Below are 25,001 nucleotides of genomic sequence, written 5' to 3'. Positions count from 1 at the left end.
TTTGGCCACAAAGCTAGGCTACCTTTTTATTTTTTATTACAGCTCGAAAAAGAGACTCGGTAAAGTGTCCCACAAATGTTATGAGGGCGGACAATCCAAGTTCATGCACACTATGAAATAATTACAATACAATTAACAATACGCCACCTACCGTCTATCGTTTCTCTGCTGATATCTTTTTCTTTTTTGTGGTCCTGTCGAACTAGTTTTTCATGATGTAGGAACTATTTGACATTTAGTTTCCGGGGGACGGTAAGCGTACAGTACAAACCGGAACTTGCTGTCACTCTGTAAACAGATGATGGTAATCTGATTCTCTTACTCCTTGAAATCATCTCAATTTAACTCTGGAGGAAGCAGTTGCCTTGCTGGAACTTTATTTAGTTGTAATGATAATTTCATTTTCTTGGGCGGTGTATTTTTTATTTGTTTCTAAACCTGTATTGGGCAGAAGTTAGCTACCAGCGAGCTAGCTTGCTAGCTTTGCTGCTTTCAAAGCATACAACTCCATGCCATCCTTGTTCTGAATTATTAGCTAGTGTAATGGTGAGTATTCCTTGCTGGTGTAGTAATATACTTCTAGATAGTTTTCACGCCAGATAATTGATATCTAGACCAACTGTCAAGCCAATCTCCTAATGCGTCTACAGATGTCCATATGTTATCTGCAACTGTGAGTTGAGTAAGAAGCAGCAAGTTCAACATGGATTTCTCAAAATTCCTCGACGATGATTTTGACGTGAAGGACTGGGTGAACGGAGCATTCAATGTGGTCCAGAAAGATTCGCCTGGGAAGGCGGACGCGCACGCGGCTACACTTGTAATGAAACTGCAGCTGTTCATCCAAGAAGTCAATAATGCCATAGAGGGTAAGTTGTATCTCTACTCGGAATACAGTACATATTTCCTGCAAATTCTAATGGTCCTTAATGTTTCCATCGAAAACAAGTCAATCCACAAACCTCATAGTTTGTGGATTGACCTCATAATAGTCATAGTCGTAATTTTAGAATAATATTAAAAAAAGAAAAGAAAAATCACAACGGTTTTGATTTGATTTTCATGGTTCAGAGAGTAGTAACCAGGCCCTCCAGAACATGCCCAGAGTCCTGCGCGATGTGGAGGCGCTGAAGCAGGAGGCCTCGTTCCTCAAGGAGCAAATGGTCCTGGTCAAGGAGGACATCAGGAAATTTGAACAGGACACTGTCCAGTCCATGCAGGTATGGCATACGCCCTAAGTATATAGGAAAGCAAATCTAGTGGCCATACAAAAGTGCACATATTAGAATTGTGAGAACATTTCCAACGCTACTATTGACGGTGCAATTATTACATAAATCCAAAGACAGGAAACAACAGCACAGTAATTAACTGCGGATAAGGTCTAAAGAGCCATGGCTTGCATTCTCACCATCTGAGTGTTTTAATTGCTGCACTTTGTGACTACGTATTGTAGGTTCTCGTGGAGCTGGACCAGGTCAAGTCTCGCATGCATCTGGCAGCAGATGCCTTACAGGAAGCGGACAAATGGAGCACGCTCAGTGCAGATATCGAGGAGACCTTCAAGACACAGGTAATAACAGACAGCCACCAGCACCTTCAACGCCCCTGTCCAGTAACCCAGAATGGGATTTTCTGCACAATGCTTAAGTGTACTTAGAAAGGCTCATGAAATTGCTGTACAAAGTAGTACAACCTAAAAGTTTACTACTATTATAACAAAATCCACAGAGTCCTATTTCTCTTTTGGATCTATGGATCCCCAGTTATGGCTGTAAGGTCTGCCATTGCCTGTCCTCGCATTCACTTCTCTTGTAACCTAAATCTCCGGCGATGCCCCCAATCCCTCCAGGACTTTGCAGTGATCTCCTCCAAGCTCACCAGTATGCAGAACAGTCTGGCCATTCTAGTGGACACCCCAGACTACTCTGAGAAGTGTGTCCATCTGGAAGCCCTGAAGAACAGGCTGGAGGCCCTAGCTAGCCCCCAGATTGTAGCCACCTTCAAGTCCATGTCTATGGGTAAGGTCATTTTTGCCGTTTTGTTTCTTTTGATACATTTGACGATACATTCTAAACATAAAAAAACACCAGAGAGCACAGTCTCAGAAGGTTTCAGTTGTCCCTCGAGTTTTACCTTGTGTCTGTCTCTCTTTCTCTCTGCTGTCATTGGATTCTGCAGACCAAGCCAAGCTGTTTGTGAAAGTCTTCACAGAGATAGATCGAATGCCCCAGCTCCTTGCCTACTACTACAAGTGCCACAAGGTAAGATATCCTCTCCTGTGGCTCAGCCAGTCATACCGGCTGGATCAGATGTCCGCTTGCATCGACTTGTTTAGTCGTAATGGTGTAATCATTACTCCTTGCTGACGCGTATATTTTTCAGTCTATCAATACACGTTATGGCCAAGGCGCGCGTGTGTGTTTCAGGGACAGCTGCTGAATGTATGGCAGGACCTCTCTCAGAGTGAGCTGAGTCTGAACCAGCAGCTGGCAGAGTTCTATGACACCCTCCTCTCCACCTGGCACTCACAGCTGCAGTGGAGTGGCCAGGTACCTGATCCTAACCTACCCACACAAACACACACACACACACAGCGATTACAAGTACACACTCCCTCACACCCACTACTATTGTACGGACACCCACACACACAATTACATAAACACACACTATTACACATGCACACCTACAAACAATTACACACTCACACATACAATTACACATCCACACAGTTACACACACACTCAGTACACACACACACACACACAGAGACGCACAGACAGGCTCTGTCTCTGTAGCACATCCCCACACACACACGTAGTAACAGCAGGGTGCCCGGTGTCCCTCCCCAGGTGTTCAGGAACCCGTACGAGGTGGTGACCGTGCTGCTGATCCAGACCCTGGGGGCCATGGTGCCCGCCGTGCCTGTGTGCCTGAGCTCGGCCCTGGAGCACACTCCTCCAGAGCAGCGGCTGGACTGCCTGCTGGAGCTGCACCACACCGCCTCCGCCTTCGGGAGGAGTCTGGAGAGCGCCATGCTGCCTCACCTGGGTTCGATTCATACCCTGTCCACTTCATCACAACACCTTGTGTTTATACGCTTACCCACCTTGGCTTCACATCGTACTCACATAGTCATATTGTTTTCTTAATACATTTCCCACATCATCACAACAAGTTATCTTCATAACTTATGATTATTTATTTATAACCATTTATATATTAATACCATACTGACGTCATCTTAAATTCTGATGAATTAATCTTGAGATTACATCATCCAGTAATAATGTGCTTGTTGTCTGTAGGTGAGAACAACCTGCTGAAGGTGAATGAGCTGGTCTGTGCTCTGTACGACCCTTACAAGCCCTACCAGCTCCAGTACGGAGACCTGGAGGAGTCCCACCTCCTCATCCAGATCAGCGCTGTGCCTTTGGTGAGTCACACACTCACTCACACACACACATACGCCCTCTCACCCTCTCTTAACACACACACATTTCACCATCTTTCTTTCCACACATCCCACCCACACCTTTTCATGAACGGTCCGATAAATGAATAGTGGAGTCAGGTGGCTGAGTGGTTAGGGAATCGGGCTAGTAATCAGAAGGTTGCCGGTTCGATTCCCGGCCCTGAAAATGACGTTGTGTCCTTGGGCAAGGCACTTCACCCTACTTGCCTCGGGGAGAATATCCCTGTACTTACTGTAAGTGGCTCTGGATAAGAGCGTCTGCTAAATGACTAAATGTAATGAATAAGATGTGATTAAGATGAACATGTGAGTGTGGCTCCCCCATCCATGCAGGAGCGAGGTGAGGTCATAGACTGTGTGGAGGAGCTGAGTCACTCTGTGGGGAAGCTGTTTGGTCTGGCGAGTGCTGCTGTGGACCGCTGCGTCAAACTGACCGACGGCCTTGCTGTCTGTGGCCTCCTGAAGGCCCTCAAAGCTCTCTTCACCAAGTACGTAAACACACACGCACGTGCGCACGCCACAAACATGCTGTTTCCGATCCCCGATGTCTTTATCCACCAAACAAACCACATCCAGTAATGTCATGGTTTGACGATGCTTATGACAGGTTGTCTAGTGGCTGTTTTGAGAGATGTTGTCGTGTATGTCTGCAGGTACGTGTCGGACTTCTCCACGACTCTGCAGTCCGTGAGGAGAAAGTGCAGGCTGGAAGACACGCCGAGCTCAGCGGCGTTCCAGGAGGACTGGACCACCTTCCAGAACTCCGTCAGGTGGGTGTGATGTGTGGGTTATGCCCAGAAGAATTCAACAATTGTCATCAAGTTTTTTGGCAAATTTATTTTTACATTTGTGCAAAATATCTGCATGTATCGCTATACTTGTACATTGCGATATTATTTAGTGTAGAAAAGTGATTTGACATGCAGGCGGTTTTACTCATGCTTCTTGGCTATCGTGTTTGCAGGATCATTGCCACTTGTGGAGAGTTACTGAGACAGTGTGGAGCCTTTGAACAGCAGCTGTCAAACAAGTGAGAGACATGTTCTGTCAGAGTGGGATGTACAACACAGGCCTAGTAGCCTCACTACTCATTAGTACTAAAGTGTACGTGACAAGATGTACTGCAATGGAGATAACACGGACATCTGTCTATAGAGATATCATTGAGACACCTACCTAAGTGAATATCATAAAAAAAACACTCCTTCTCAGTTCCTAAACTAGAATAATAGACATTTACCCCCATCCCTCCCTTCTATCCCTCCCTTCCATCCGTCCCCTCCCCTTCCTCCCTTCGCCCCTGCAGGATCCTGGGCACGGCGGGTAAGTACCTGTCGGAGTCGTACAGTCCGCGCAGCCTGGCAGGCATCCAGGAGGCGGGCTCCACCGAGAGGAAGAGCTCCGCCCGGAACCCCTGGCAGGAGTACAACTACCTCCAGAGGAGCGACATGGTGGAGTACAACAGCCTGATGGAGGTTCTCTACTCCCTCAAGGTGAGGGGCTCAGGAGATGCGGGGTGAGGGTCACGGGCGGGTGGCTGGTAGCTCCGCGTGTGATCGATCCCTCTGTTGGTTTGCAGGAGAAGGGAACGGGGAACTCCAGTCTGCTGGCGGAGCCGCGCGTGGCTCTGACCAGACTCAACCAACAGGCCAACCAGCTGGCGTTCGACTCGGTCTTCCTGCAGATCAAACACCAGCTCTGCCTCGTCTCCACAATGGAGGTGAGGGTCAGTTTGTTGAGGAGTAGAGTGTGTGTTTGTGCGTGTGTGTTGAGTGTGGGTCTTTTGTGAGAAATCGTGTTGAGTCGGTGTTTTGAGAGAATGTGTGTGTTGAGTGGCTGTTTTGAGAGAATGTGTGTGTTTTGAGAGATTGTGTGTGTTAAGTGTGTGTTTTGAGAGAAAGCGTATGTGTTGAGTGTGTGTTTTGAGAGAAAGCGTATGTGCTGAGTGTGGGTGTATTTCAGACTCTGTGAGTCTTCCCCTCCTCTCTCTGCCTCCAGAGTCGAGAAGCAGGAGGCTTTGGTGAAAGCTACGCTGAAGATCTCCCTACCTTCAGCTTGTCCCCTCAAGAATACATCACCAATGTAAGACTGTCTCACTACAGGCACACAGTACTGCAGACCAAGCTTTAAAGTGCTTGTGATAGAAATGACAATCTAATTGAACAAATATGTCATAATTAAACAACCATCATACATTTTTGTGACTAAAAACAATTTGAGCAAACTTATGTGGGGATTAGCATCAGTGTGAAGTAAAAGGTCAGTGTTGTGTAGATAGTCATAGTTGACACTGTGAGCAGAGTGAAGGGGAGTCAGATGGCTGAGCGGTTAGGGAATTGGGCTAGTAATCAGAAGGTTGCCGGTTCGATTCTTGGCCGTACAAAATGACATTGTGTCCTCGGGCAAGGCACTTCACCCTACTTGCCTCGGGGAGAATGTCCCTGTACTTACTGTAAGTCGCTCTGGATAAGAGCGTCTGCTAAATGACTAAATGTAAATGTAACATGGAGAGCACCAGACAAGGGAGGTGTAACTGTGTGTCTGCATTCCAGATTGGACAGTACATCATGTCTCTGCCTCTCCACCTGGAGCCCTTTGTGACGCAAGAGGACCCTGCGCTGGAACTGGCCTTACACGCAGGAAAACTGCCCTTCCCTCCCGAGCAAGGTGACAGGCTCACTTACACCCTCTGTCTCTCCTCTGTCCTCCCCTCCTCCCTCTGTCCCTCTGGGGTTTCTCCACAGAGAACACGTTTCTGTGTCCGGTTGTTTTCTTCCGTTCTGTCACCTCTGTCATTACCTCTGTCACCTTTCACCATCCGGCTCTGAAACTCTTCCTCCATACATGCCTACCTACTCTCTCACATCCCTAACTCCAAATCCCCCTACCGTACCTTCACTCTCTTTCTCTCTCTCTCTCTCCATCCTCCACCCCCCGTCACTCTGGCTTATGTTCCCTGTGTGCGTGGTCGTTTGACGTGTTTGTTGTCTCTCTCAGGTGATGACCTTCCGGAGTTGGACAACACGGCCGACTACTGGCTGGGTTCCATCGCCAGGGCAACCATGCAGACATACTGCGATGCCATCCTGCTCATCCCAGAGCTCACAGCCCACTCCACCAAGCAGCTGGCTACTGACATTGGTACTGTCTCCCCACCCTACCCTACCTCACCGCCACTGGCCCCTGAGGCAGGCTGAACATGTTTGTAGTTCTCTTATGACTTTGGACTCAAATCCAATTCCTAGTATCTGTATACATGGCGAAATAAAAAATAAAGTATAAAAGTGTTGGTTCCACTCTCCTGGAATCCTGCTTTCTGTTCTAATGTTGAAAGCAGTATCCCGAATCCCCATGCTAACAACATTAAAACTGTATAAACAATCACAGAGCATGTTAATCACAAAGCCAATTTTGGGCCTGTAGTTTGATATAAAAAATATATGAAAAGGCAGTATGATAAAACAATCATTTCAACTGAAGATCGAAAACACACTATCAAACGCCTCCCTGTCTCCCACAGACTACCTGAGCAACGTGATGGACGCCCTGGGTCTCCAGCCTTCTCGCACCCTGAAGCAGATCGTCTCCCTGCTGAGGGCCAAACCTGAGGACTACAGGCAGACAGCCAAGCTCCTGCCGCGCAGACTGGCCTCCACCATCGCTGCCCTCAGGGGCCTGGACAACTAGCCGGGGGGGGGGGGGGTGAGCAAGTTGCTACTTGGGAAGGATTTATCAGATAGGGAGCCCAAACCAGACCTGGCAAATCTAGCTTCTCAGATGATGTGTTATCAATAACTACTGTGGTATGTCATGAAATACATTAGTTAGTCTCAGACATTGTTGATCAGAAATCTGTATCTGTTATTTGTAAATAGAAGTTAACCGGTTTTAATCTCAATTGTAAACTTTGATTCTCTCTCTCCTGTCTAGAAGCAGCAAACGGACAGCTGGAATGTCATGTGGAGATGATACCATGAAACAGCTCTGCAACCTCTTATTATTCAAATATAGACTAGATGCTTCAGCACCATCACATGTTGTTACCAATAGCTACCAGTAGCTACCATGTTGTCTTTTGTATGATTTTCTATGGTTTATTTACACTTACATCAAGACATATCAAGGTCCGAAGATGTCTTTTGTTTATATTTATTTACTGGAATCTGTCCTAATTTAATAACTGTCTGTCCTCTTTGTTCTAAACTTTGATAATTAAGTCAATTAAAAATCCTGTCTAATCATTCGAGCATGGTGTTCCCACAGTTCTTTAATTGTGTCTAAACAAATGCTCTATTGTGTACATGTAAAGCTGTAAAAGCGTGATGGGTTGTGTGGGAGAAGCGTTCAATAACTTAATATATTATGCAACGCACGGTTGGAAAGTATTGTCAATATTCACCCTTTCCATTAACATGTTAAAACAATTGTAGCCTGATACATAAGTAGCCTGAATACGATTAGTCCTATTACATTAATGCGTACGGGATTACGTGTTGCAAAAGTATCGGTCGGCAACACTTGACTGTAGCCTACTGTTTGTCATTCATTAATATGAGCAATAGCGATGGTGAATTCGCCAGCATCACATGCCGCTGTACCTGCTCTTCCAACATGGACCAGTGTTTGGCCGTGACGTCAGCCGTCACCGCCCTGCCTGCCTGCAGTATCGGTGACTACAGATGGAGACAGGGAGAAGCGGCCTTGCGATGAATCTCAACGAGGAGGAAAACAAGTCATAATAGAATGAGACACCACTCCCAACTTCGCGAACGGAGCACCGAAACATGTACATTTCACTGCTCTTATACAACGGATAGTTCTACCCCGAATGGAGGGACTAGTGGACGGCGCTTCCCTTCGGGCTTTCTGGGGGCTGCACATTTGGGCAGAGCTTCTACAAGCGCGTCTACGATAGAGGCGATTTAGGGAGGACATCAACGGATCTCAACATCAGCCAGACATGAGTTTTGTTTACTATTGAGGGTGAACATATCGTCTGAAGACGTGAAATAAGGAATGTATGGGTGGAGCTGCGGTTTGTTTAATAAAACATGAGGAGCACCGCTTGGTACACTGTGGTCCCAATTTATGGAGTGATTTATCGCTTTGGATGCTTGAGCATCATGACCCACTGACGTTTCCGAAGAGAGCGCATTGTTTTGGATCCCAGAGGTGACAACAGAATGCCATTCCAATGAGGTGATATCTTAATATGAACATTTGCTGGTGAGGGACAAACCTTGCTGTTTTGGTGTAAAGTGGCATGGCAGTGACTCTCCACAGAGCATGTTTATGCAACCGACGCAGTGTTAGGCATGTTTGCTGTTTAATTTTATTTTATGTGCTGTAGCATACATAGCCTATTACTAATTGCGATTAATACTGAAGCTTTCATTTGTCTGCACATTTGTCACATTAGGACCATCCATACACTGCTGGTTGGCTGATGAAGTAATTGACAAGATATTAGGCTATATTTGCTGGAATCTAGGCCACATATTGGGAAAACCAGCACGATTTCAACCATGTCGAAAGCTGCCACAAAAGAGAAGAAATCCTTCAGCAAGAAGCTTTTCCGGAGGGGCTCGGTGCGCTCCGTGGGGAGCTTTATGAACCGAGTTCTCCGGACTCTTTCCACTTTGTCCCACTTCGGTAACGAGGAGCACGCCGCAGACGATGAGAAGGACGACGCAACTTTCATCCAGACCACAACAGGGGGTTCGGTCCCCTCTGACGATAGCGACTGCGGCGGATTTCTCTTCGGGGACAAGGTCCCCGGGGTTGCAGGACTCAAGAACCATGGCAACACTTGTTTCATGAACGCTATTTTACAATGCTTGAGCAATACCGAGCTCTTTGCCGAATATCTAGCCTTAGAACAGTTTCGCGGAGAGGAAGTAAACGACAAAGCAAAGTCGAATGGTTTGTTGTTGCAAAAGAAGCCACCGCAGGATACAGGTGAAGTCACTGAACAACTTTCGGGCCTGGTGAGAGCGCTGTGGACCTTTGAGTACACCCCACAACACAGTCGGGAATTCAAGGTAGGCTATGGCAATGCAGTCAAGTGGCTAGCTATTGTAAATAATTTCCATTCATAGTGTTCCCTATTGTGTAACTGAAATTGGATTAGGAATTCAATCACGCGAATTACACAACTCATCAAAGGATGCACGCTTGCACGTACGAGGAAGGCGTAACTTACAACCTCAGTAGGCCTACACTTGTTTGGTGACAGTCAGGCCTACAATTAATGCTAGTGTTATTTTACATGTCTGTGCCCAGACAAGAAGGCTGCGTTTGAGAAAATAGTATTTGCAAAGTCAATGGAGCGTGAGCCCCTTCGGCCTGCAAATGACAGCTTTAACCTTTTTTCTTTGTTCAGCAACAATCCAAATGCAATCTTTACATTAGTTTCTAGGGAAGCATCCCTCTTAAAATCGAAGTTTATGAAACGAGCACAACTCCAATCGCTGATGTTGCAAAATACGCAGCCTACCAATATAAAATATTGTTTAACAAGGCAGTCCCCCTTTACATGACACATGCAGTATGTAAGGAAAAACAAAGCAAAAACAAATTAAACAGGTAACACACTAAACAGTAACAAATAGCAGGTAGGGCCTACCATGTTCAATACCAAATATTACATTAACTCTGAAGACAGTGCATGCTTTCCTAAGCACAGAAGCATATTAGGTAGCCAGTCATAACCACACTCTTGGCAATGTAATATATTCATGTCAGATGTCACTTTCAATAATCTCATCACATTATTTTGTCAAATCAGTTAGTAAGGCAGTCAGATGTGGTTAAGATATCATATATGACAGCTGTAAATCTGTAGTCTTCCCTTCTCTGTACATTAATTAAATTGAACATTTGTGTAGTTCTTATTAAGACTATATTTACTTGTAGGAAGGTTTTTTGTTTATTTTGTGATAAGGTTTTACAGGCCAATACAACTGTAAGGAAAGCCAGAGGGAGATTAACTTTGGTGAATCAACTAACCAACAACACAATGTGTTTGAACTAGGCTTAAATAAAGCCTACACTGCTGTCCATTAGCTAACCACTTTTAAGTAGTTTGTTTGTGCTTGAGTGTATGTGTGCTTGTTTGTGTATTGACATGTGGTCCCATGCGGTATAAGGTGTGGCACAGGATGCTACTGACTTGTTTACCCCAGTTAGTCAACTCAGATTTTTTTGTTTCCATCTGACGTCTGTCACTCAAAGTCACAAAACATTCATATTTGGACTTCTCTTTCTTGGTACAAGAACAGTTAAAAAAATTTTTTTTTAATGAAAACTATGTGTCATGTTTTAGGGCTTTGAAGTAAATATCGGGGGTGAATTGAATTGAACAAGACAACCCACACACACACACACCTCATTCCTGACACCGTTTCTATTTCCAGCTGTTTATTCTTCCTTGGTTGCCAGCCAGAGGTACACACTGTTTTATTGGATATAGATTACCACTCTACAGTAAGGAGCCTTGGATATATTCTAAGCTCCTTTATGGAATGAAACACCACATGGAGTATGGTCGTAGCCTGGTCCTAACCAGACTCTCGTACATTTCATTTGTACAGAGAGTCTGGCCTCACTCCATTGACAAGCGTTGACTTCCTTGTAGGCGTTGTACTCTGTTGAAGTTTATAACTATTGGATCTGCCCAGAGCCACTCTGATCTGCTATAACCAATCGCTAGCGTTCGCCTTAGCCAATTCCTTCACCACTACTGTAACAGAGCTAGCTGCCGTAGCTGGAAAATCAAACTGTTCCCGAACCCCGTGGGGATTGAGCAGAAGTACGTAGGAGGGCAGAGCCAGGCTAGTATGGTCGCTCCTCCATATAAATCTTGTCTGATATGATATCCTACATACTATCAGAAAATGTGCCCATGAAGTACTTTTTAAACCCACACTCAAATCCATTGACGTATATGTAGGTGCACAATGGATGGTTTGGACATAATCAGCCATACTCGATTGAATACAGAGCTGCAGAGAAGCTGAGCTTACTGTCCTCCACATCAATCCAGTTCAAACTTCAGAACGCTCTTTACTGATTAACGAGTCATAGGCACGGCAAATAATACATTGACGTTAAGGAATAAAACAGCAAGCATCCCCTAAAAGGATCATTACTCAACTCGAATGCACTTTATCCATGCTTTGTTCCGTTTAGGGTTTTCTGTGTACTTTTCTTCAAATGGAGTAAACAATCCTTGCCAGGCTTAATCTATTTCCTGGATTTCCTACGAAGTCCGCATGCTTACGAGATCTTGAGTGGAGTGCTTGCTTTTTCATTGCATCAAGCTGGACTGCCTTGCTAATGGTTTGAGAAGGATGAGGCTGGTCCTTCGGGGCCGTCTGTGAGACTCAGGGCGGCTCTGTCTCCTGGTTGCATGTTTGACCTTGTGTGACATTCGATAGCCCTAGAGGTTGTCTGGCAGGAAGGCTCTGAGTAGTACAATGTGTTGTTATGGGGATGCAGTTGACTCTCGCTAAAGTTAGAAGGTTCTGGAAACTGGAACAGGAGGTCTCGCACTTGACTGGATACTAGTCTCACAGTGTCACAGTGGAAAAATAATGTCAATAAAACGGTCATTTTGTTGCCATGGAAAAAGCTTTTTCAGATTTTTCCACCAACAGCAAATATGAACAACATACCGGAAAGTGATGTAAAAATAATTCTACTGTTTAATGTAGGCCCTATATTACAATACATTTGTGTACCAAAATAGGACAACATTTAATTTTTTGGGGTAATATCAAATATTTAAACAGCACACACACAATGTCATATCCCCCCCCACCAAAAAAAACACGAACGTAAAAATCAATATTCTTGTCAAACTTATTAAACCCACATCTGTCACTCACGGTCACGTATTGCGTCGGTTGTCTTTCAGAATGTGGTGTCGAAGAGCGCCCTGCAGTTCCGTGGTAACGCCCAGCACGACGCCCAGGAGTTCCTGCTGTGGCTGCTGGATCGCGTTCACGAGGACCTCAACAACATCGTCCACCCCTGCAGCAGGCCGCCCAGGAAGGTACGCGTCCTCAGAGACGAGCCTTTTAGTTCACTGCCCCAGCACTGGGACCACAGTGGGACGATGTGGCCATATGTCGGAGTCAGGTGGCTGAGCGGTGAGGGAATCGGGCTAGTAATCCGAAGGTTGCTAGTTCGATTCCCGGTCATTCCAACTGACGTTGTGTCCTTGGGCAAGGCACTTCACCCTACTTGCCTCGGGGGAATGTCCCTGTACTTACTGTAAGTCGCTCTGGATAAGAGCGTCTGCTAAATGACTAAATGTATATGTTCAGTAGCGGCAGTTGTGTTGAGACTGTAGATTTGCTCTGGGCTTATAATCAGCACCTTTCTCCAGAGTGCTGTGTGTCAGTGTGTAATAACACTGTGAGTAGTGCTTGTTAGATTAGGGATGTTTGGTTTGTGTTCATCCATCTTAGCCCCAGTCAAACCTGTGATTCAACTTAACCCTCAAAACCTGGGACGGGACTGAAACTGAACCTCCAGTGGTCCCCAGGGCCCAGAACTGATCTGTACATCCTGTGCCGTCAGAGGTCTTATGAACACCTTGTTCACCGTGTGGCTGTGTATTGTCTGGGCATGTATGACAGCTGTTATCTGGTCCATGTCTTTGCAGCCTACAATAGAAGATGAGACTGTCGCTGAAGGATCTCCAATGCCAGCTCCAGGCTCCTTCGTCCAGGAGCTGTTCCAGGCTCAATACAGGTGAAACTCTCCCTGAAACGCCCCCTGTGATTGATGTATAAACATTGATGTATAAAGATATATGTCATAACTGGATTGCGAATGAGGTAAATCATTACAGCTTTGAAATCTGGTGTGGAATGTTGGAATGTCACCAGGGAATGTTCACAGAGTTCCTTTCCTGTGTTCTGTCGCAGGTCGTCTCTGACGTGCCCACACTGCCAGAAACAGAGCAACACCTTCGACCCTTTCCTCTGTATCTCACTGCCCATCCCGGTACCACACACTCGGTAAGACAACACTTCATCTCAGTCTCTGGTCGGACAGTATCCCAGCGTACATTCATAGGTTTTGCTCCACCGTGAGTTTGTATGATATCTGGTTTCTTCGATTTTGACCTCGACTGTCTCAATACTGTGAGAGGCTGGAGAGGAGACCGTGATATGTCACGTATTGGCTCGCTAAAACATCCTGGCAGGTGCTGGTTTTCGGGTTTCGAAAGCCACGGTGAGATAGTAGTTACGTAAGAGTGATTTTTCTTTTCAATTGTCGTCTGTGTTCAAGGCCACTGTACGTGACGGTGGTCTATCAGGGAAAGTGCTCCCACTGCATGAGGGTGGGAGTGGCTGTGCCTCTCTCCAGCACCGTGTCCAGACTGAGGAAAGCTGTGGCCCAGGAGACCAAAATTCCCACCGAACAGGTACCTTACCAACACACGGAGGCTCCACTCAAATACAGTGCCATGGGTGCCTGCAAATGTTTTACAAAAAGGCGTGATTTTTTTTTCCTTTGTGTCAAAATGTTTCAACCAAATAGAAACTGAAAAGCATCGCCCGATTCATAACTGTCAACCGGTTTCAGCCCTGTCAGGGTTAGTCTTCTGGGGCTTCGCTGAAGGTTTCTGTCACAGAGAAATCTATTGTCTGAATCTTAAACAATCCACCGCTTGTGTTTGATGTGTGCGCCAGGGTCCTGGTAGCAACCTCCAGCCTTGTGATGTTCACTGGCTGTTTTTTATGCTTTGTACAATCCACTCTCCTCTGCACTTGAATTCCAAGTGTATCAAATTGTAAGTCTTACCTATATTGTGTCTGTGGGACAATAATATTCAGAGTATGTTTTGAATATGATAGACACGCATCAGAGGTCCTGATTTATTAACGAGCTGTGGATCTCAGATTGCTTCAACCTTTGTTTATCATTCCGGTTCTCTCTGCAGATTGTCCTTACTGAAATGTACTTTGACGGCTTTCATCGCTCCTTCTGCAACGATGAGGACGACCTTGAGATCATTCAGGAGAGCGACTCCATTTTTGCCTTTGAAACACCTGAGCTGTTCAGACCTGAGCAGATTCGTTCACAGAGGGGTATGGCTTCTATCTGCTCCCCCTTCCTTCACTTTGGCTCCTTGACATACTAATCCATTAGAAATTAGATTTTGGCAGCTCAAAACCCCCCAAACAGTATTAATCTTGATCTGATTAACCAAATTCTCCCCAAGATGATTTTGTTAGTCAGACAGCGTAAACTCTATTGTGTCCATTGTGTACTGCTGTATAATGTATCATAACAAATACAAATCTGTTGTATTCAACGTATCTTCATGTCTTGTATTTTTTGTTTTGTATTTATGATTTGTTGCTAGGTGTTGTAGGAAGTCCACATGTGAATCTGAACCAGAACAACCTGAAGTATGGCACCGACAACAACAGGATGTCCTCACAAATACAGGAGGCTGTGACGCCGCCCCAGAGTCCTAATAAGAACAGCGGGCAGGCTGACAAGATCGTTCTCCTGGTGTGCAACAGGGCCTGTGCCGGACAGCAAGGCCGCAGGTACACAAACCATCCTGCACATTCCGCACACAAACCAAAAGTGGAGCATAACATTGAACAAGCCACCTTCTTGTGGGTCTCTTTTTTTTAATGAAAGGTATTAAGGTATCACGCGAGGAAGCATCGCAAGGAAAAATTGTAATTTGTTTTTGAAATGCATGGCCTTTACCAGGTTTGGAAATCCGTTTGTGCTGTACTTGGAGCGTACAGTGACCTGGGATGTTCTCCAGAAGGAGATTCTAGAGAAGATGAGACATCTTTTGCGTCCAGGGGTGCATGTTCAGGTGACACATTTGAGAGACTTTATTTTGTATTATAAATTGCATTATATTTGAATTGCACACAGTTAAGATTCACAATGTCCCCTTGGGGGTGAATGAAGGATCTATGGCATCGTCTATCATCTATCTAAACATATTTGATAGGAATTCAAATATTCTCAGACATTTTCCGAATGGTAAAGACTTAAGATTACAGTTGGCAGGCTCTCTGCTGAATCAGTAACTCACTGTCCTTTACAGGTTGGGCCATTCAGTTTGCGTGTAGTAGGTGTGGTTGGAATCACCTATCTGTTGCCCCAAGAAGAACAGCCCTTGTGTCACCCCTCAGTGGAGAGGTAATACCATCTGCCACCACCAGAGAGCAGTGGTGCCCCACCCCTAACATATAATATCCCTGTGTAAATGATTGATGGGAGGACTTATTCTGAATGTGCTTAACCTTTTACGATGGTTGTTCAGTGGTTGTTGTACTGGTTGTTGATCTTAGTGGGCTTTGGTCATATTAAGGTTTCCTTTGCACAGGCAAGCTCAGTGATTTTCTCTTTGATTTCCTATTGATCCAATCTTTTTTTGGCAGAGCATACAAGTCTTGTGGTCCGGGAGGGCCGCCTCATGTGAAGATCGTGGTGGAATGGGACAAGGAGACTAAAGACTAGTGAGTGAAAGATGGCCGATGCCAGCGAATGCCGCATGTCATTTGACGGAGGCGGTTTCCTCTTCTGACATCTGAAGCCCACTCAAATGTTCAGAGGGGGGACAGTTGGTGCACACCATTTGTCCCTCAAACTTTCAAACAGACTTTCAAAGGCCTCTTCCAGTCCACGTCAAAACATGTTGAGTTGCTTTGAAGCTGACGGTTTGACCTCCGCGTGACCTTGGGAACGTGTGTTTTGTGCGTGTGCAGCCTGTTCAAACGCACTGAGGAAGAGTACATCCCGGACTCGGAGAGCGTGCGTCAGATGAAGGAACAGCACCTGCAGCCGCAGACCTGCTCCATCGCACAGTGTTTCCAGCTCTACACCAAAGAGGAACAGGTGTGTGTGTCTTCTGTCAGTGTGTGTCTGCGGGGATATTTGTTTGACCGTACGTGCGAGTGTCTTTGTGCGTGTGTACGTCTGTGTGTAAGCACATCTTGTGTGTGTCTGACTATATGTGTGTTTGTGCATGTGTATGTCTGTGTGTGAGTACATTATGTGTCTGTGTGTGAGTGTGTCTTTGACTACATAATATGTGTGTGTGTGTGTGTATGTCAGTTTTGCGAGTACTGCGTGTGCCAGCGTGAACTGCGTGTACCAGCGTGTGCTGGTAAACAGCTGACAGAGCTGCCTCCAGACTCCCTCTCTGTGTGTTAGCTGCCTCCAGACTCCCTCTGTGCGTTAGCTGCCTCCAGACTCCCTCTCTGTGTTAGCTGCCTCCAGACTCCCTCTCTGTGTTAGCTGCCTCCAGACTCCCTCTCTGTGTGTTAGCTGCCTCCAGACTCCCTCTCTGTGTTAGCTGCCTCCAGACTCCCTCTCTGTGTTAGCTGCCTCCAGACTCCCTCTCTGTGTGTTAGCTGCCTCCAGACTCCCTCTCTGTGTGTTAGCTGCCTCCAGACTCCCTCTCTGTGTGTTAGCTGCCTCCAGACTCCCTCTCTGTGTTAGCTGCCTCCAGACTCCCTCTCTGTGTGTTAGCTGCCTCCAGACTCCCTCTCTGTGTGTTAGCTGCCTCCAGACTCCCTCTCTGTGCGTTAGCTGCCTACAGACTCTCTCTGTGTCTCTGTGTGTTAGCTGCCTCCAGACTCCCTCTGTGTGTTAGCTGCCTACAGACTCCCTCTCTGTGTGTTAGCTGCCTCCAGACTCCCTCTCTGTGTGTTAGCTGCCTCCAGACTCCCTCTCTGTGTGTTAGCTGCCTCCAGACTCCCTCTCTGTGTGTTAGCTGCCTCCAGACTCCCTCTCTGTGTTAGCTGCCTCCAGACTCCCTCTGTGTGTTAGCTGCCTCCAGACTCCCTCTCTGTGTGTTAGCTGCCTCCAGACTCCCTCTCTGTGTTAGCTGCCTCCAGACTCCCTCTGTGTGTTAGCTGCCTCCAGACTCCCTCTGTGCGTTAGCTGCCTCCAGACTCCCTCTGTGTGTTAGCTGCCTCCAGACTCCCTCTCTGTGTTAGCTGCCTCCAGACTCCCTCTCTGTGTTAGCTGCCTCCAGACTCCCTCTCTGTGTTAGCTGCCTCCAGACTCCCTCTCTGTGTTAGCTGCCTCCAGACTCCCTCTGTGTGTTAGCTGCCTCCAGACTCCCTCTCTGTGTTAGCTGCCTCCAGACTCCCTCTCTGTGTGTTAGCTGCCTCCAGACTCCCTCTGTGTGTTAGCTGCCTCCAGACTCCCTCTCTGTGTGTTAGCTGCCTCCAGACTCCCTCTGTGTGTTAGCTGCCTCCAGACTCCCTCTGTGTGTTAGCTGCCTCCAGACTCCCTCTCTGTGTGTTAGCTGCCTCCAGACTCCCTCTGTGTGTTAGCTGCCTCCAGACTCCCTCTGTGTGTTAGCTGCCTCCAGACTCCCTCTCTGTGTGTTAGCTGCCTCCAGACTCCCTCTGTGTGTTAGCTGCCTCCAGACTCCCTCTCTGTGTTAGCTGCCTCCAGACTCCCTCTCTGTGTGTTAGCTGCCTCCAGACTCCCTCTGTGTGTTAGCTGCCTCCAGACTCCCTCTCTGTGTGTTAGCTGCCTCCAGACTCCCTCTCTGTGTGTTAGCTGCCTCCAGACTCCCTCTGTGTGTTAGCTGCCTCCAGACTCCCTCTCTGTGTTAGCTGCCTCCAGACTCCCTCTCTGTGTGTTAGCTGCCTCCAGACTCCCTCTGTGTGTTAGCTGCCTCCAGACTCCCTCTCTGTGTGTTAGCTGCCTCCAGACTCCCTCTCTGTGTTAGCTGCCTACAGACTCTCTCTGTGTCTCTGTGTGTTAGCTGGCTCCGGACGATGCCTGGCGGTGTCCACACTGCAAGCAGCTGCAGCAAGGCAGCATCAAGCTGAGCCTCTGGACCCTGCCAGACATCCTCATCCTCCACCTCAAACGCTTCAGACAGGTACACACACACACACATGCACACACACACACACTCACACAGGGCCACAATCCACAATCCCGAATCCAAAAAAACAAGTTAACCCCTCACATCTCATCGGGCGTCCCTCACACCTCCACGATGACCACATGACATTCCATCATCTCTGCGGTCATGGTAACCAACATGGTTGACACGTTGGGTGTGTGTCCTTCAGGATGGGGACAGGAGGATGAAGATGCAGAACATGGTGCGTTTCCCCCTGGTGGGCATGGACATGGCGCCCCACATGGTGAAGAGGAGTCAGAGCAGCTGGAGCCTGCCCTCACACTGGTCGCCGTGGAGACGGCCTTATGGGATGGGCCGTGACCCCGAGGACTACCTGTACGACCTTTACGCCGTGTGCAACCACCACGGGACCATGCAGGGAGGACATTACACAGGTAGCCGACTGCACGCACGCTTTCACGAACGCCACACACGTTACTCCAACACAACGTCGACCGTTTCCTGTTTCCTGTTTGATATTTTCAAATTTACAAGCCTTCAAATATGTCATTGTTTAATTGTCCCTCAGCTTACTGTAAGAATTCCATTGATGGCCAGTGGTACTGCTTCGACGACAGCGATGTGCAAGCCATCGCAGATGACGAAGTTTGCAAGCAGACTGCCTACATCCTGTTTTATCAGAGGCGAGCCACAATTCCATCCTGGTCTGCGAACAGTTCTGTGGCAGGTAGTTTTAAGCGTTCAGCCGTACTGCAGAATGAATACATCTCTCTCACACACACACACACATACACACACAAGAACTCTCTCTATTATCATCTCGAGAACGCCTGCACCCAAGCACCCACAGCCTCCACAGTAAACGCACTGCCGTATATTACCCCTAGAACGATCCACTTGACCCACTCAACCCTGCGTCTGTGTGTGTGTGTGTGTGTGTGTCGCCCGGCAGGTTCCACCAGCTCGTCTCTGTGTGAGCACTGGATCAGCAGGCTGATGGGGAGCCGGCCGCCCAGCCAGGCCTCGTCCGGATCCTCCAGACGCACGTCTTTAGCCTCCCTCTCCGAGTCGGCCGAGTTCGCGGGCGAGCGCAGCGAAGACGATGGTGAGTGGCGCGGGTGTTCATTTACATTTAGTCATTTAGCAGACGCTCTTATCCAGAGTGACTTACAGGAAGTACAGGGACATTCCCCCCTGCGAGGCAAGTAGGGTGAAGTGCCTTGCCCAAGGATACAACGTAAATTTCCACAGCCTGAATCGAACCGGCAACCTTCTGATTAATAGCCTGATTCTTTAACCGCTCAGCCATCTGACCCCCCCCCATTTGCGGTGCTTTGATCAGGTGACGCAAATCCGATGCTGGCGGGATGACGGCATACTCTTACGGTTTGGCGTCGTTGTCATGAGAGCAGACTTGTGATTGTCCTCAGCCCAGTGTCAGCTCTTTTAGTTGTGTCTCTCTGCCCCCCCCTTCTGACAGGCCTCTCCACTCGCCCAGCAATGCGGAGCGTTCCCCGGCAGACCTTCTCGTCGCGCTCGTCCATGGCCAGCCCCCTGGCGCTGAGCGAGAACGGCACCAAGCCCTCCTGGTCGCTCTCGTCCAAGCTCCACCTGCGCTCCAACTCGCCCTCCCGCTTCTCCCTGGAGTCACACTCGTCCTCGCCCACCCTGGAGAGGATAGGCGAGGCGGCTGATGACAAGACCTCCTGCTGCAGTGGCTCGGGCAAGTTGGACAGGCCTCCCGGAGGTAAGACCCTAGTGGCTTTGGAAGGTACTGCAGGTGCTAAGAGGCTCCAGGAGCAGTCCCAGCCCAGGGCAGCGGGCCAGGCCGAGCCCAGGTCCGCCAGCCAGACCACGGACAACAATAACACGACCACAGCCTCAGAGCAGGCCAGTCCAGGGCATGGCGCCATCTCCAAGGAGACCAAGCAGCGAGGCACTGGAGGAGGAGGAGGAGACAGCGGAGGGGCGAAGAGGAGCACAGGGAAGTCTGCTCAGGAGGCTGAGAGGAGCCCCAAGAAGCACAGCTCTCCCACGCCTGACCGGTCGCCCTCGAGGTCGCACACCAAGAGCACGGCCGCCGCAGCAGCTTCCTCCAAGGACAAGAGCGACGCTCCCGCCAAAACCAGCAAGACCGCGTCTTCGAAAACGGCCACGCCGGCGAAGAAGGGGACGGGCCACGCCCAGGAGACGCTGCACCCCGACTCGGCGCAGCAGAAGAAGAGAGGCAGCTCGCCGGGCTCACGGAGTGCCCCCCCGCCACGCAAGACGTCCCCCAGAGGGGCCGCGGAGAAGAGCTCAGCGCCCGGCAGGGTGAGAGCAGCTGAACGCAGCACCGGCAGGGAGGCCTCGCGGCCCGGCGCAGCGCCTGAGAAGGGGACGGGCCACGGCGGGGCCTCCTCGAGGGCGAGCGGAGGAGCGGCGCGGGGCGGGGACGCCGGCGCGTCCGCTGGCCGGCCAGACGGCAGGTCAGGCCGGGGGGCGGAGAGTCGGCCGGGTGGGCGGAGCTCCAGCAGCAGCTCGTCCATGACCAGCCTTCGATCGCCGAGCGTGGGCGTTCCGCCCGCCAACGCGGCTCCGCCCCCGCCGAGGGGCCCCCGGAGGAACAGCAAGACGGAGGACAAGGGTTTGTCCTTCTTCAAAAGGCAGAAAGAGACACGCAGATCGACGGAGGGGAAGACCTCCAGCACCGCCAAGGCAGGGGGAGGAGAGGCCAGGGGAAGCCCAGAGGAAGGGGGTGGGGACCTGGTCGGGGACGGGGAAGGGGACGGGGCCGGCAGGAGGTCCCAGCAGGGGGCGTCAGAGGCCCAGAAGAACACGGCCTCGGTCAAAGACAAGGAGTCCTCTAAGACGTCTACCCCAGCCAAGCGCTCGCTTCTGTCCTCCGCCAAGTCCAAGTCTTCGGGAGCTGATGCGTCCACGCAGGCCAACGGGAAAGACCCTCACAAAAAGATCATGCCTTCTAGAAAGATCCCCATCAACTCTACACGGACCACCCACAAGTCCAAGTGAAACGCCCGGTGCAGACCCCAGTGACTCGACAGTGCAGCTAGAATGTTTCTCGACCAACTTCACTGATCTCCTCGGGGGAGATGGACCAATCGAAGCATCGCCGGCTCATCAATCGTCCATATGATTGGCCGCTGCCACACATGAATGACATGTCCGTCACTGTTCACTTTATTAAATGATTCTATAGGAATGGATTTAAACAAAGCACTTTGTATGGATTGCATTGTTTTTGAAGAATTGTATTAATCATATGGATTATTATATAGTATTATATAAATGTATGAACTGCACATGTAATGTCATTTTTACCTGGCCCCGTAGCATACTGTCATCGTTCATCTCGGGCAGATGTGGAAGTGAGTACTTAAGTAGTAGCGATCAAGATTGTGAAACGGTTCAAAGTTAGAGATAAACCCTATTAATGACAGCTCATACAGTGTTATGGATCAAATATGGACTGCTCAGTCACCAGACTCAATTACAGACATGATATAACTTTGCACCTGAGAAAGACGACTGGTACACTGGGAAACATTTCCAAACGATTTCACAACATACAGTTTGCGTAAACAGCAGAGAGCCACATCTGAACAGCAAACTGCAGTGCCTCAGATAATCACTCTTTAATATTTTTGTGAAACCAAGAAACCCCCATTTCTTTGTAAGGTATTTTATGAACTCTTGACGTAGATACATTTGTATTAAGATTTTAACATTAATTAACCACTGAGAATCATTTTCAGTTGCTCAAAGTAGTAGAAAACTTGCAAAGCCAATTGAAAAGCTCGAAGATATAATAGTTGTAAGTCCAGTCAACACTATGCCCTTTCATAATGTTGACAACAATACCGATATATCCGCTCATGGTGGTAGTGATTGTTTAACCATATTTAAGCAGCCTCTATTTATCCCAGATTAGACCTTCTGACCTGCCGTAGTCTAACGGGGACTCAAAACAGCTACAGTAGCAAGACTTAAGCAGTGACATGGAGGCCCTCTAATGGCCCCTCAGCCCCCCCTCCTCCCCCCACCGCTGCCCCCCTGGGGGCTGGAGGCCGTCACTGCGGGTGCACAGCGGGGCCTTAAGGGGGGGACCTCCAACACCAACTGCCATCTTGAAACATTCCGTAAAAGACAAACACAGGGTTGATGTAGAAAGCTACACAAACACAACGCTCATTTCTCTACACATATATTTAACAAGATATATATATATATATATAAAGACTATTTAACGGAATGTCTTTATAGAGCACCGTATATGTACAGATGATATATATGGTGAGTTCAGACAGGCCTCCTCCCCCTTTGTCTTTCTCTCTCACATAACAGCTTGTGCACATTTTTGTCTTATGCTACCGAGCAGATGGGAGTCGAATTCTGATTCTTCTGAATGCACTGAAGTACACTGAGAACAGAGAACCGCCATTACGAAATGTATGTCAGCAATTCTTTGCATGATATATTGCTAATGCATGCACTGAACTATGCAAGCAACTCTTGCTAATGTCCACACTGAGTATGTTAAACAGCTACTTTTCAATGTGTATATATTTCTAACTATATTTCTGTATATTTTTCAAAATGCCAACATCAGAGAGCATGTTTAGGCATACTTCAATGCTTTGTTTGCACATTTTCTTCAAATATAAATTTTTGTATGAATGATAGGTACTGCTCATTCACCCTCTCTAAGTAAATCAACTCACACGCTAATAATTCTTTCTGTATTGTGTTTGATTTTTGTCACGTTTTGATTCCAAACAATTTGTACAAAGATAATGGTTTTTAAAAGGTAGGACTGATGTCCTGTCCTGGGGGTGTACTTGCACAGCAGGAGATCCTGTGGGCTCCTGTCCTGTTTGGCCTCCTGCCTCCGCTTGGCTTACTTAACATTAAAACAGAATCAAACCCGCGCGTCTGAATGCAACATAAAAAAAAACACTCAACAAATTAATAGACTACAGAAATGAATGTGAAAGCTTACTCTGTTCAGCTACTCGTCCTGGTTCGCTCTGGTATGTACAGTTATAACACTGTGTTATTAGATTATGTTCCTGCTGTCAGATGGTTAATGTAAACAAACCATGTGACAGTTGGTGTTTTCCTTTAACCTGCTCAGTGACTGGTGTCTCGCTGTATGGGTCAGTATTAATCAGAGACATGGTAGAGGATTCTAACAGTCTCATCAGTTGGTCCTATGATGCCAGATTGCCTTTCTGTTCATCATTTTTTAAACTGAAACACATTGCTCATAAGATCATTATGTTCTAAAGGATAATCTCCACTTAAATCCTGTTTGTCTATATTGATAGCATTTGCATTTAGTAGACGCTCTTATCCAGAGCGACTTACAGTAAGTACAGGGACATTCCCCCCAAGGCAAGTAGGGTGAAGTGCCTTGCCCAAGGACACAACATCATTTGACACGGCCGGGAATCAAACCAGCGACTTTAGGATTACTAGCCCAATTCCCTAACCGCTCAGCCACCTGACTCCATTAGTAGTGACCCACAGCGGAGTCATGGTGTTGTCTGTCACATCCCAGAGCTTAACAGTTGGACAGTTGAGGAATGTGTATGTTTGCATGGATGCAAGGGAGAGTGAGCAGAGACGTCAGGCACCGACAAGTTCCTGTGTAAAAGGTTTTGTTCCAGATATTAAAATCAAACACGTTGATGCTGTCAGTGCAATAGTGACGACTTATGAAAGAATATGTATCAAAATATATACTTACGGATATTGAAATGTGTTTTGCACATGTAATACACATTTTACACCGGCACACTGTGCACAACAAACAGGGTATTTGACTTTGCATCAGTGTCTGGTCATGTTTACTATTTTATGGAAGAGTTTGAGAGATAAGAACGTACACCAGATTGGGTAGTTAGGGCAGATTTTTCTACCTCATGAATGGCTGCCGAAATGACAGTAGATTAATGCCACCTCAACACGACAGTATATATCTTTGTTCAGTGGGGGATGTTGGTGGTGAGAAAAAAGGGAGACATTGAACAGAATAGTTATATGTCTGGTTCAAACAAGCTTGGAAATCAATACATCTTTATTGTTTGGGTCGAAATGGTACTGAAAGAGTAAGATTAATTGTTTTTGTGCATGAGAATGTCAATGCTTTTAAGTTAGGTTTATTTTTTACGCTGTGATATTTTAATGAATGGAATGCACTTTTAATGGTCCTTTTTTACTTTTGAAATAATTCATTACTTTGGAGAGAGGTGCAATGTTTGTATACATGCCACTGGTTTAGCAATGAAAGAAAAGAATATCATATAAAAAAATATATATATTGTTGATTTATATTGCTTTGATTCAATTGTGTTCCGGTTCTTTCCTCTTTCATCGTTCAGTTCCTAATCTATCCACTTGGTGGCACTCAATGCATTTCCATTGCAAAAACCTAATGTTGATGACTTTGGCAAATAAAGTCTCCACAAAATCAAACTTGTTCCAAATCTGTTCCCGGTGAGGTGTCTTGTGTGCAGAGTCATGCCTTTATCAAAACATATCGGTCCATCAGATCTAATATTGTCATCCAAGGAGGTGTCAGGTGGCATATTAAGGGCCATCCTTTATTTGTGACAGATTGAATTATGGTTATATTAG

At 47.4% G+C, this 25,001-nt stretch overlaps 2 protein-coding genes across 3 annotated transcripts; both read left to right on the top strand.

Moving 5' to 3' along the window:
• Positions 1-250: 250 nt before the first annotated feature.
• cog7 (component of oligomeric golgi complex 7) lies at positions 251-7,724 on the top strand. The gene is made up of 19 exons (XM_062475264.1): positions 251-546; positions 651-869; positions 1,072-1,220; positions 1,457-1,573; positions 1,853-2,021; positions 2,182-2,264; positions 2,430-2,552; positions 2,856-3,054; positions 3,312-3,439; positions 3,812-3,966; positions 4,132-4,248; positions 4,443-4,508; positions 4,785-4,971; positions 5,058-5,198; positions 5,477-5,560; positions 6,031-6,145; positions 6,476-6,619; positions 6,999-7,281; positions 7,409-7,724. Exons 2-18 carry the CDS (start codon positions 704-706, stop codon positions 7,163-7,165), a joined length of 2,310 nt encoding a protein of 769 aa, XP_062331248.1. The 5' UTR covers positions 251-546; positions 651-703; the 3' UTR covers positions 7,166-7,281; positions 7,409-7,724.
• Positions 7,725-8,144: 420 nt separating this feature from the next.
• Positions 8,145-24,678, top strand: LOC134031582 (ubiquitin carboxyl-terminal hydrolase 31-like). Of its 2 annotated transcripts, none has more exons than XM_062475285.1 (17): positions 8,145-8,677; positions 8,898-9,519; positions 12,396-12,533; positions 13,149-13,237; positions 13,414-13,506; positions 13,781-13,916; positions 14,436-14,583; positions 14,862-15,051; positions 15,224-15,335; positions 15,573-15,667; positions 15,910-15,987; positions 16,237-16,366; positions 18,255-18,374; positions 18,571-18,796; positions 18,931-19,089; positions 19,315-19,467; positions 19,843-24,678. In XM_062475285.1, the coding sequence occupies exons 2-17, from the start codon at positions 9,004-9,006 to the stop codon at positions 21,372-21,374; spliced, it is 3,915 nt and encodes a 1,304-aa protein (XP_062331269.1). In that variant the 5' UTR covers positions 8,145-8,677; positions 8,898-9,003; the 3' UTR covers positions 21,375-24,678. The 2 variants fall into 2 exon arrangements, with proteins under 2 accessions (XP_062331269.1, XP_062331268.1); XM_062475284.1 differs by having other exon boundaries at positions 8,145-8,704.
• The last annotated feature ends 323 nt before the right edge of the window (positions 24,679-25,001 follow it).

Source organism: Osmerus eperlanus, chromosome 12 (assembly GCF_963692335.1).
Source record: "Osmerus eperlanus chromosome 12, fOsmEpe2.1, whole genome shotgun sequence".
NCBI classification, from domain to species: Eukaryota; Metazoa; Chordata; class Actinopteri; order Osmeriformes; family Osmeridae; genus Osmerus; species Osmerus eperlanus.
This window is presented reverse-complemented; position numbering and strand designations above follow the sequence as displayed.